Source organism: Oryctolagus cuniculus, chromosome 13 (assembly GCF_051225735.1).
Source record: "Oryctolagus cuniculus isolate XC-2025 breed Fujian yellow rabbit chromosome 13, ASM5122573v1, whole genome shotgun sequence".
NCBI lineage: Eukaryota > Metazoa > Chordata > Mammalia > Lagomorpha > Leporidae > Oryctolagus > Oryctolagus cuniculus.
In genome coordinates this window covers 50,671,695-50,684,709 of record NC_142879.1, presented here as the reverse complement: position 1 = coordinate 50,684,709, position 13,015 = coordinate 50,671,695, and the positions used below count along the sequence as shown (strand labels likewise).

Sequence of the window (13,015 nt, the reverse complement as noted above, 5' to 3'; positions counted from 1 at the left end):
TGCAGGGCCCAAGCACTTGGGCCACCTTCTACTGCTTTCCCAGGCCACAGCAGAGAGCTGGATCAGAAGTAGAGTAGCTGGGACTTGAACCAGCGCCCATATGGGATGCCGGCACTGCAGGCTGCAGCTTTACCCACTATGCCACAATGCCGGCCCCACAACTCTGAAGCATTTTATCCCTTGGTATCCCATAGCTAAGAAACAGCAGAGTGTATCCAAAGAATGTGAATTAACAGAGTGTCGTCACATTGGAGGAGGGTCTCTGGCACAAGTCTCTGTCCTTGACCTCATCCTGTTTATTATTTTCATTGATGACTAGCAGGTTGTCATGGGCAAGAACAAGCGATCTGCAATGTGTGTGCAGTTAATACTGTGCTGTACAAACATTTGCTAAGAGGCTAGATTCAATGTCATGCATTTGTTTTTAATCACAACTTAACAACAACAAAAGAACACCTGCATCAAGTCAGAGTCTTCCTTCCTTTCAAACCTCAGCTCTCACACTACATGTGTGAACATGGGCAAGTTAATTTGCTTCTCTTAGCCTTGGTTTCATCATCTACAAATGGGGATAATTATACTGACCTCAAAGGAGTGTTATGAACAGTAAATGAGATACTACCAGTAAAATGCTAACCACGAAGTCCTTAAAGACATTAAGCACTACCATTATTACCACCACCAGTGTTGCTGTTGTTTGTGTTGTTGTTGTTTAAGATTTACTTATTTGAAAGTCAGGGTTGCAGAGCGACAGCGAGCTCTTCCATCTGCTGGTTTACTCCTCAGACTCCCACAATGACCAGAGCTGGGCCAGGCCGAAGCCAGGAGCCAGGAGTTTCTTCCAGGTCTCCCGTGTGGGTGGCAGGGGCCCCAAGCACTTGGGCCATCTTCTGAGGCTTTTCCCAGGCCATTAGCTGGGAGCTGAATTGCAAGTGGAACAGCACTTGGGCCATCTTCTGCTGCTTTCCCAGGCACATTAGCAGGGAGCTGGATAGAAAGTGGAGCAGCTGAGACTCACACTGTTGCCCATATGGGATGCTGGCGTCACAGGCAGTGGTTTTACCTGCCATGCCACAATGCCGGTCCCCACAAATAGTGTAATTATGAATTTGGCAGATGAGATAATTCAGGGAAAGACAGGGATAAGGTTAAATTAAAGAGTCAAGGCTCAAAAAGGTTTTCCCGGGGGGGCCAGCAATGTGGCACAGCAGGTAAAGTGACCACCTGCAATGCCAGCATCCCATATGGGCACTGGTTTGTGTTCCAGCTGCTCCACTTCCGATCCAGCTCCCTGCTGATGGACTGAGAAAAGCAGCAGAAGATGGCCCAAGTGCTTGGGCCCCTGGCATCCACATGGGAAACCCTGAAGAAGCTCCTGGCTCCTGCCTTCAGCCTGGCCCAGTTCTGCCCATTATGGATATTTGGGGAATGAACCAGCAGATGGAAAATTCTTTCTTTCTTTCTCTCTCTCTCTCTCTCCCTCTCTCTCTCTCTCTCTGTAACACTGCCTTTCAAATGAATAAATAAATCTTAAAAAAAAAAAGAAAAAGAAAAGCTTTCCCCAGAAAGGGTTTGATATATTGAATTAAGATAAAATTTAATATGGATAAATTAAAGTATTACATTTAGGTTAAAAATCCAACTACAAGGGTCTGGTGTCATGCGCTGTGGGTTAAATCTCCACCTGTGATGCTGTCATCCCATATTGGAGTGTTGGTTCCAGTCCAGGAAGCTTTGCTTCTGATCTAGCTTTCTGCTAATGTGCCTGGGAAGGCAGCAGAGAGCGCAAGGGCTTTGGCCCCTGCAACCCCAGGCTGCTGGTTTTGACCTGGCCCAGAACTGGCTATTGTTCATTTGGGAGAATGAACCAGCAGATAGACAATCTCTCTGTTTCTACCTCTCTCTCTCTCTCTCTGCTGCTCTGCTTTTCTTATACAAATACATTTGCAGTTTAACTGTAGCTCATATGAAAAGAGGAATATACTTATTCATTTAGCTAAATCTAGTAAATAATAAGATTATATCACAACTTTCTAATTTTTATTACATGTTCAATGTGAAAAGAAAAATTGTACAAGAGAGCACAAAGTAAATTCTAAAAATTCCCTTTTCCACTCTATAGAAATTAGCAGGGCCGGTGCCACGGCTCAATAGGCTAATCCTCCGCCTGTGGCGCTGGCACACTGGGTTCTAGTCCCGGTAGGGGCGCCGGATTCTGTTCCGGTTGCCCCTCTTCCAGGCCAGCTCTCTGCTGTGGCCAGGGAGTGCAGTGGAGGATGGCCCAAGTGCTTGGGCCCTGCACCCCATGGGAGACCAGGAGAAGCACCTGGCTCCTGGCTTCGGATCAGCACGATGCATCTGCTGCAGCGCACTGGCCATGGTGGCCATTGGAGGGTGAACCAAGGCAAAAGGAAGACCTTTCTCTCTGTCTCTCTCTCTCACTGTCCACTCGGCCTGTCAAAAAAATTAAAAAATTAAAAAAAAAAAGAAATTTTCAGTTACTATTAACACCTTCTTACAAATCCTTCCAGGAATGTCCTAAGCTTAAACAGGGATCTATTTATTATCCTTTTTATCTTTTAAACTTATTTATTTATTTGAAAAGCAGAGTGACATGGAGAAACTGAGATCTTCAATCTGCTGATTCACTCCCCAAATGGCCGCAACAGCCGAGCCTATGCCAGGCTGAAGCCCAGAGCCAGAAACTCCATCTGGGTCTCCCACATAGATGGCAGGATCTCAAGCACTTGGGCCATCTTTAATGCCTTCCGAGACACATTAGTAGGGAGATGGATTGGAAATGGAGCAGCTGGGACTTGAGCCAGCACTCCGATATGGGATACTGGTGTTGCAAGCTGTGTCTTAACATGCTGGCCCATATTTTTTACGATTTTAGCCATTATGGGGATAGAGTGTTATTCCATTACACAATTTACTTGGAAAGAGGCTAAAACTAAAGCTGTATTAAAGTTCAGTATTATTCAGATATGTGTTATGTCAACCTCAAATTCTAGTTTGAGTTTGAGCTTCACAAGGAGTAGGCTAAACAGTGAAAGCGGAGGAAACAGCCCAGTGCTATTGAGAACTTTGGGGCATGTCTGGAATTTTTCACATCCACATGGGCACTTAAGACAAATACTGACAAACTGTATGTGTCTGGAGGGGTGTGAGTCAGGGGGCAGAGTAATTCAAAACCAGGTGGTGACAGAAGACCCACGGTCAGACATAGGAATGGTCAACCCCTAAGAGGCACAAATCAGAGGAATGTGCTGGCTATTTCCAAGGGAGGGGAAACAGCCATTCCAATGCCCCCAGGGAACAGGGCTTAACCATGGTCCTAGTACCTGAGCAGAAGTATGAACCTTCACGGAGAGGAACGCACATCAAAATGCTGTTTAACTTGGAAGCTACCATGGAGGAAAATCCTTCCCAAGAATAAGAAAGACCTGAAACTAGTGGCAGATCTCGCCAAGTGTGACCCACGCAATCATTTCAGCCATGTAATGACAGGCTGGTGCCTCAGTGAAAAAAACAGTGACTGCTCCTTAAAGTATGGCATTCGCTGTGAAGCAATTTATTTGTCTAGAGTAATGCATTTATGTAGAGTAATTTATTTGTATCTTCAAGCCTGGTTTATTACCTGGCCCAAAGCAGGTTAAAGTGGAGGGAAGGGAGACGGGGAGAGGCAAGGGAAAAAGGGAGGGAGTGAATGAGGGAGTGATATTAGTAGAAGCACTGTTTTCTGCTCTGTACATTTTTTCCCATGCCCATTTATTTCTGATCCTCTTGCCTTGATTTCTGACATGTACTAGTTTAATTCTCTACCTCACTCTGCCATCTCCTCATCCATTAGATTTGATTACTGCTGAGAACCCTTCTAGTCATTTCTCTGTGCTCCCCAAGGACAGGCTATTGTCTGGTTAAGCCTCCTCATCAGGTCCTCATCTTGCACTTGAAAAATCCGGGATGGCGGGTCCTCCCCAGACGTTTCCTAGGTTTCTGCACTCCCTGTGGCATTTTTTTTCTTTTAAACCAAAAGGCTAATGAATGAAAGTTTGTTTATTTCCTATTTTCATTTTATTTGAAAGGGGGGTGGGGAGGGAGAGATAGAGAGGGATATCCCTGGTTCACTCCCCAAATGCCTACAAGGGATCTCTCCTGTGGGTGGAAAGGACCCAAGTACTTGAGCCATCACCTGCTGCCTCCCAGTGCACTATAGTGGGAAGCTGTATCAGAAGTGGAGGGGCTGAATGAGAACTGAAAACTCGGCACTCAGACATGGGATGTGCAGCTTCTTAAATGCTGCACCCGGTGCATGCCTGTGATCTCTCCTAATTCAAGTGTTTCTGGTTCAGTCTTTACACAACCCAATAGTTACCTGGATTCCCCTCTGGCGTCTCTCCAGCGAGAAGACAATGACCTGTGGCAAGGACCTTATTATTTGAACAAACCCGGGCAAACAACTACCTTTTAAGTGCTCCTTATTCCTCACTGTCCCATGGAACTCTGAGTAATACCTCCTAGTGGTTATGCAGCTTGAATGCTGAAAGCTTTATAAGAAAGTGCTTTATGAAGTTCCAAGTGCTGGTTGTTTGTATCTCCTATCCCTCACATTCCACCAGGGAATTTGGGCCTTAATTCTTCTCAGTTCAAAGATGCAACAGCCTTTTACCTATTCATCAGCCTGGAAAGTCTGTGCCCACCCCAAACTATTCAACATACACATGCTACCGTGATCTTTCTAAACTCCAAGTGTTCAACAGCTTCCTGTTGCCCAAGAAAAACCATCCGAACTTCTTAGATGGAATTTGAAACCCTCCCCGAATCTTAGGTCAAAGCCACTGTTTCAATTCACCTCCCAACTGACCCGGCTTCTTCCCACCCTCTACCATCTGTCTTCATGTTCGAAGTGTCACACTGCTAGCCCAATTTAAGTGACCCCTTTGCTGCTATGCCTTTACTGAACCCTGCAGTGACTCTTTCCCTGCTGGGACTGCCACAGGGTTTGATTTCTCCCTCATTACAATGCTTCCTTTCCCAGTGGACTGTAATTTTTTTTTTTTTTTTTTGACAGGCAGAGTGGACAGTGAGAGAGAGAGACAGAGAGAGAAAGGTCTTCCTTTGCCGTTGGTTCACCCTCCAATGGCCGCCGCTGCAGCCGGCACACCGCGCTGATCTGATGGCAGGAGCCAGGATCCAGGTGCTTTTCCTGGTCTCCCATGGGGTGCAGGGCCCAAGCACTTGGGCCATCCTCCACTGCACTCCCTGGCCACAGCAGAGAGCTGGCCTGGAAGAGGGGCAACCGGGACAGAATCCGGTGCCCCGACCGGGACTAGAACCCGGTGTGCCGGCGCCGCAAGGTGGAGGATTAGCCTATTGAGCCACGGCGCCGGCCCAATGGACTGTAATTTTTAAAAAATATTTATTTTATTTACTTGAAAGGCAGACTGACAGAGAGAGGGAGACACAGAGAGAGATCTTCCCTCCACTGGTTCACTTTCCAAATGGCTGCAACAGTCAGGTACAGGCCAGGTCAAAGCCAGAAGCCAGAAACTCCATCTGGATCACCCACATGGGTGTCAGGGGCCCAAGTACTTGGGCCATCTTCTGCTGCCTTCACAGGTGCATTACATCAAATACCTGAGTTCCTGCCACCCATGAGTGTGGGACACTGGCATGGAGTTCCTGGCTCCTGGCTTCCCCCCGGGCCCAGCATGGGTTGTTGCAGCCATCTGGAGAGTGAATCAGTGGATGGAAGATCTCTTTCTCTTTGCATGTCACTCTGCCTTTCAAATAAATATATAAATACCTTATATTTATTTACATTTGAATAAGCAGGCAGACTGACACTCTTTAAGAATGTCAAAACAGTTGTTGGTCTATTGCATAATAGTTTCAGATTTATAGAAATTAAGTCTTTGCCATTATCACAGAAATTCTGTAGAAAGTTCCATCATTCATTTCAGTATATTCACCTCAGTGAACATGTACCAGATTGTAAAGACTACCTTTTAATTTGTGAGCTTGGCATTGTCTAAACTGTCTCTCTTCTTTTTTTTTTTTTTTTTAAGAGATGTATTCATTTAATTGAAAAGCAGAGTCGGCCGGTGCCGTGGCTCAATAGGCTAATCCTCCGCCTGTGGCACCGGCACAATGGGTTCTAGACCCGGTCGGGGCGCCGGATTCTGTCCCGGTTGCTCCTCTTCCAGGCCAGCTCTCTGCTGTGGCCAGGGAGTGCAGTGGAGGATGGCCCAAGTGCTTGGGCCCTGCACCCCATGGGAGACCAGAAGAATCACCTGGCTCCTGGCTTTGGATCAGTGTGGTGCGCCGGCCGCGGCGGCCATTGGAGGGTGAACCAAGGCAAAAGGAAGACCTTTCTCTCTGTCTCTCTCTCTGTCCACTCTGCCTGTAAAAAAAAAAAAAAAAAGGCAGAGTCATAGAGAGAGAGGGAGAGAGAGAGAAATCTTCCATTCACTAGTTCACTCCCCAAATGCTAGGGCCAGGCCAGGACAAAGCCAGGAGCCTGGAACTCCATCTGGGTTTCCCACATGTGTGGCAGGGGCCCAAGCACCTGGGCCACCCTCTACTACTCTCCCAGGTGTATCAGCAGGGAGCTGGATCATAAATGTTGCAGTTGGGATCAAAACTGGCACTCAAACGGGATGCCAGCATTGCAGGGGGTGGCTTAACCCACAGTGCCATAACGCTGGGCCCCATGCCCTTCTTATGTCCTGACTCCAGGGACCTCACATGGCCATGTAGCTGGCCCTAGCTCTCTTTCTGCTTACATTTTCTGAAACACGGATTTCAAAATGATTTCAGTGTCCAGTGCGTGAAAGGATTTCCTTATTTCGTCATCACAGAACTGAGTCTCCTATCACCTGATTTGAGGGATTTCTGTTAGGTACTGTAGGAAAGGCAGCAAGGTGACAAATGAAATGGAAGGAATTTGTGCCAGGGCGTGAATCAGAGGGCAAAATGCTTCCCGCCCCTTCTCTCCCTGACACTGACACAGGCAAACTGGTAACTCCTGCAGGCACCAGTGCTTAAATAGGCGAATGAATGAATACCTGACAACTGGAAATGTGACTGGGTAAGCAGTGGAAGGTAAGGCACAGGGTGGAGGTGGAACATTTCTAGGGCAGTGGGTGGGGTGGGAGGCCTCCTGGTGACCTCAGATCACACTGCTTGCCTCACCACAGGGACATGGAGCCAATTTCAGAGCCACTGCTTCTGGGGCGGCTCAACAGGGTGGCAGATTAAAGAGAGAGGGTCTGCAAGAGTGCCAGCTTTCATGTTGGTGTCTGAAGCGCTCAGAACGTCCTGTTTCTACTGAATAGATTTAGAAGACCCAGATCCCTTTATAGTCAAAACCAGTCATGGGGGTGGGGCATCAAAGCAGCCCACTGGATAGGTGGTCACCACACGCATGGGCTTTCCACCTGCGGTCAGGCTGTCACTTTCGCTTGCTTACCTTTTCTGTCTCTAATCTGGGGCGTAACTGTCAGGTTTAATCTCTTTCTCTAATTTCTGGACACTGCACAGGAGAACTGCTCTTGCGTTCAAGAACAGGCTGAAAGACACGCTTGTTCGTGTCCTGAAGTTCGAAAGCGGGGCCTGGCGCTCTTCTGGGTCTCTGCGGGTTCGGCTGGACTCTGCCACTCACGGAGGCCAGGGAGCCTCAGAGTGAAGGGGCGACCTGGCCGCGTCCCGGGTCCCCAGCCCTGCCTTGCAGCGAGTTCGATGTGGCAGGAGGAGGTCTGAGGCCCACCCTGGACTCCTGCCCCTATGTCTTGCCCACCCCCTACTGCCTACACCAGCCGGCCTCTGAGTCGGATCTGACAGCGATGGGGACTGGCTCCAGGTCTTGCCTCGCCGGAAGTGGAGCGGGACCAGGGTTCGGCCACCTTAGGAGCGCCGACAGGTGAAAGAGGAGTGCGGAGACGGGCGGGACGTGAGCTGGGGAACCAAGGGAGTGCCTCCGAGGTGGAGGGGACAGAGCCGCTGAGTGGCACCGAGGGGCTGCGGCCGGGACCGGAGGGAACTCGGGGCGCCGGGGTTGGGGCCCAAGGGGCTGGGGGCGCGGCCGGAGGCGAGCCGGGCAGCCGCGCGGGGATGCAGGGTGCGTGGGAGGAGCAGGGGAGGGGGCGGGGCCGCGGGGAGGGGAAGTGGGCGGGGCGCCTCCGGGAAGGGGGCGGCCTGGGGGAGTCCTGGGTCCGGGCGGCCGCGGGCTGGCTAGCTGGCGCGTGGCCTGGCCGTGGCGCGATGAGCGGGGCTGGCGCGGCGCCGGGGTCGGCGGGCGCAGGCAGGGGGCTGCGGGTGGATGGGCTGCCCCCGCTGCCCAAGAGCCTGAGCGGGCTGCTGCACTCGGCGTCGGGCGGCGGCGCGTCGGGGGGCTGGCGCCACCTGGAGCGGCTGTACGCCCAGAAGTCGCGCATCCAGGACGAGCTGAGCCGCGGGGGCGCGGGCGGCGGCGGGGGCCGGGCATCTGCGCTGCCCACCAAGCCCCCCAACCTGGACGCGGCGCTGGCGCTGCTCCGCAAGGAGATGGTAAGGAGGCTCCGCGGGCCGGGCTCGCCGTCCCGGCAAAGTTCGCCCGCAGCCGCGCTCTGCTCCGGAAGTCCCCGCGCCCGGCCACCCACCCCTTTCTGGCCCCTTGGCCCTTGGCCCCTCGCGCCGTCTCTTAAGTTAACCCGCCTTTTACTTGCCCTCCTTGTACCCTCACTCTCAGAGGACAGCTTCCGGACACCCAGCGCCCCTAGTCCTGTTCCAGCTGGCGTGAAAACCCGGGCGGCAGGAGGCGCGGTGCGGGGTTCGCGCTCGGCCTCGGGGCGGAGCGGCGGCGGCGGCTTTGTGCTCCCTCTCCCGCGTGCAACCGAGCTCCCCGGTGAGGGAAGGGCGTCCCTGCCCCCGGAGAGGCTGGGGACTGTGCGCGGTTATGTTTTCGTGCCCTAAAGAGGACTGTGTTTTGTCCGCCACGAGTGTAGACAGCAGATTCGAGCAGCCCGGCCCGCGTCCAAATCCGATTCCCCGGGGACGGTCCCGGCCCACAGATGGCTGTGCGAGCGACCGCACGCGCCGTGCGCCAGAGTGCCCCTGACCCTTCTCGACCTGGTAAAGCTGATTCTCCAAACCCGCTTGAGAAAAATGGGAGGTAGTTGGCCTGCGTGTCTGGGTGAAGTCCACGTGGGTTCTTGGGGTTGTGTAAGGGCGCCAAACAATGGGGCTCGGTTTTTCGCAGTCCTTGGAAAGTACAGTAGGAATCTGGGGACCAGGATGCTCGGCTGAGCCAAAAGCAGGGTTGGGGCAGGGGTTTGGGCAATGGCGAGCCTCCCCCCAGCCTTCCCTCACAGGCTCAGGCTGAGCCAGAGGGGGACGGAAATACTTTTTCCTTTCTTGCTGGTGTCCTGATCACCCCACCCACCCTGTCTAACAGCTGTCCACTTTCACCAAGTCCAGATTCTCTCCCTCTCTTAGGCAGGTACATGTTAGGAAATCTAATACAGGAAGTTGCTTCCCTCCGAAGAATAAATTTGCCAGAAAATTTGTTACTAGTGCATTTAAAAATCTTATTTAGAAAAATTCAATTTATGCATACTTTTCAGGAGCATGTCTGTTCTGAAAACTAAGGCTGATATTGAGTCCAGAAAGCAGCTTTAAGACTGTATAATCAATTAGCTGTTGTCTTCCCATGCTGTAGCTGGCATTGAAGTGATTTCCATTGGTCTCTGGAAAGATTTTCTAAGCTTCTTACAGAAGCCCTTAAATTCCAAGCCAGCCATGTTTGTTTCTTAATAATCATTAGTTGACAGGAGCATGGTGTTGCTGGCGAACTGAATTTTAATTCAGTAAAGCTGCATGCAGTGTGTGTACTGTCTGAACTCAGACACAGCATAAACATGGGGGTGAGGGAGGAAGGCCCATCCCTAATTATTGAAATGCCCTCCATGAGCCAGAGGCAGGAAAACCTCAAGGCCACTCCTGTGAGGCTCTGGTTTTATAAACAACTCAGGGAGTCATCATCCATTCCCTAAAGTATTTTTCCAGGTCCCTCCTGGTGTGACTGAAGTACAGCCGCAACTTTATAATCATGCCTGGGACCAGAGCGCTGCCAGGGCCTATTTGAAGCTCAAGGAAAATAAACAGCCATCTTTAGGAGACCTGATCTTTAGCTGAGATAAAGGTAAGATATGAGTACAGGTCTTGACAAGTCCCTGTAAAAAAATGTCACAAGGTTTGTAAAAGTGCTCTGGTCTTCTGGCTTTTTAAATCGATTTGCTAACATGGGATCCTGGGAGTCTCAATGGGCAGCCCAAACTGAAGCTCCCCGTAGGGAGGCCTTGTGAGATAAGAACTGGGAGTTCATTCCAGAATTATCTACAGAGTAGTTGTGTTGCTCTCTTTAATTTGAAGGTTGGAGGTCAGATTTGTGACAAGGGACATAATTAGATGTCATGGCAGAATGTATAAATGCCTTTTAAAACAAAAGTCCCATGCAAGCCCAGAAAGAGGACCAACTTATTATTTATTTGAAAGTCAGAGTTACAGAGAAGGAGAGGGAGAGGGGGAGAGGGAGGGAGAGGAAGGGGGGTGGGGAGAGAGAGAGAATCTTCATCTGCTAGTTCATTCCCCAAATAACCACCACAGCCAGGGCTGGGCCAGGCTGAAGCCAGGAGCCAGGAGCTTCATCTGCATCTCCCACATGGGTGCAGGGGTTCAAGCACTCGGGCCATCTTCCACTGCTTTCCCAGGTGTATTAGCAGGGAGCTGGATCGGAAGTGGAGCAGCTGGCATTTGGGGTGCCACAGGCAGAGGCTTAGCTTTCTACTCCACCGCACTGGCCCCCAAAAATCACTTTTCTGAGGCAGAAGCTGCAGGAATTGATGACTAGACATTAGGGTGGGGGGAAAATGATGGAAAAGGAATCAAAGGGGACTTCAGCTTTTTTATGGAAAGTAAAACAATTAAAAATTATTTACAGTCCTAGCACCTAAAGAGCTTCACTGTTAATATTTTGGGATATTCCTTATGTAGGAAAAATGCAAATGATCTCCATACATTATTGTATTTAATCCTTTTAAATGTCCTATGAGACTGATACTCAGAGTCCATTTTATATTTTTAAAAAATGAGATGCCTCATTAACTCTTACAAGGTCATAGATCTTACTAGGTCTGTCTGGCTCCAAAGCTGTTTGACCATTGCCCCATACTGCCAGGGCACACATCCCCCCTTCAACACACAGGTCATATTCCATGTTCTGGTTTGCTTTTGGAGAACATTGCAGACATTTTCCTGTCAGTGTAAGAGGATACTTCAAAAATTTCATGGAAAATGGAATTAAAGATGAGCATATTTTTGTGCAAAAGATTTTGAAATCTATGTATATGAGAGGTCTTCACACAAAATTGATAGAAAATGTTATCTTAAAAACCACATGGATTTCAAAAAGATTTTTTTAAGTTGTTTATACTTTATCTTAAAATCTTTATTTATTCAAGAGAGAGGGCTTCCATTTACTAGTTCACTCCCCAAATGCCTGCAGTGGCCGGAAGAAGCTGGGAACTCAATCCTGGTCTCCCAAAGGGGCCTCAGCGACCCAACCACTTGAGCCATCACTGCTGCCTTCCAGGGTGCACATGAACAGGAAGTTAGAACTGGGAGTGGAGCCAGAACTTGGACCAGGACTCTGATGTGGATGTGGGCATTTGAACTTGCCTTTTAACAGCTAGGCCAAATGCCTGCCCCATTTCAAAATTTTTCTGCACCAAAGTAAACTTTTAATTCCATTTTATGCAGACTTTTTGCGGTACCCTCGTAAGTAATGTTTTGAAGCTGATCGTCAATCTTTGGGAAAGTTGCAGCCCTGGGGGAACAAGGAAGAATGGCTGGTTCCGGGGGAAGAGTAAGTTAAGCATTGTAGACTGTGGCGCTAGGGGCTGGAGAGTGGTTGCAGCTGAGAGGAAATGCAATCTCCAAGGGAGGAGACACAGTCAGGATGCTGGGGTAGAGCCTAGGGGAAGCTGGTGTCCTGGCTGAGAGGGGAGAGCCTGTGTGGACAACCATGTCCTATGTTCTGCTCTGAGAGTTGTGGCTTCAACTCCCAAGTTTCAACACTTCCTACTCTAGGAACCCCTAGTCTGAGAAATTCTGTACAACTCGGAATCCCCATCGTCTTCCCTTTTGGAAAGCTTTGAGGGTCACACAGATGGTTATTGCTCTACAGACCAAAAATGTCCTTACCTTTTTAAAAAAATTAATATTCTTACATCAGAGAATATTTTTCAATCCCATTCAACACGTTTACTGGGTGTATGTAAATAAGAAAGTACAGTGGCAGATACAAGGATCAACAGGAAATATCTAGGAGTTGAAGAGCTTATAAACACCTGGTATATAAAGGCATCCTTGATGCAATGTGATTTGTTTCAGCTTATTATTATTTTTAGTGAAAACACCTTTTTTGCTTTTTTCCCCCTTATTGGTCTTAGCTTATTTCTCATTTTTTCATGAGCAAATATTCCATATTAGTAATGAAACTCAGTCTGAACTAGCTTTTGCCAGGGCTGGATATATACAAGGGTATTTCACAAAGTTAGGGAATAATGGAATGATAGGTCTCTTCTGGTCCCAAAACGTCTGGAATCCATGCATAGTGTTTTTTTTTTTTTTTTTTTTTTTTTTTTTTCCCTCTATTTGAAAGGCAGAGCTACAGAGAGGCAAAGGTAGAGAGAGAGAGAGAGAGGTCTTCCATCCAGTTCACTACCCAGATGGCTGCAATGGTGCCGATTCGAAGCTGGTATCCAGGAGCCTCTTCTGGGTCTCCCACATGGGTGCAGGAACCCAAGGACTTAGGCCATCTTCTACTGCTTTCCTAGGCCATAGCAGAGAGCTGGATCAGAAGTGGAGCAGCTGAGACTCGCCCATATGTGATGCTGGCACTGCAGGCTTTACCTGCTACACCACAGCGTCAGCCCCCATAGTGTTTTTATAATATGCTTTTTCCATGAACTTT

General features: G+C 49.3%; 1 protein-coding gene across 3 annotated transcripts in view; it reads left to right on the top strand.

Moving 5' to 3' along the window:
• Positions 1-8,188: 8,188 nt before the first annotated feature.
• The window catches only part of FAM89A (family with sequence similarity 89 member A), a 22,369-nt gene continuing 17,542 nt past the window's right edge, over positions 8,189-13,015 (top strand). Inside the window, exons 1-4 of one of the 3 annotated variants that reach the window (XR_016218987.1) lie at positions 8,189-8,550; positions 8,732-8,887; positions 8,988-9,114; positions 10,037-10,183. Coding sequence is in view for 1 of the 3 variants with exons in the window: in XM_051820713.3 (XP_051676673.3) it covers positions 8,266-8,550 (285 nt within the window). In the remaining 2 variants the exon portion in view is untranslated. The remainder of the gene's footprint in view (positions 8,551-8,731; positions 8,888-8,987; positions 9,115-10,036; positions 10,184-13,015) is intronic. The other 2 variants (XR_016218988.1, XM_051820713.3) reach the window with 2 other exon arrangements.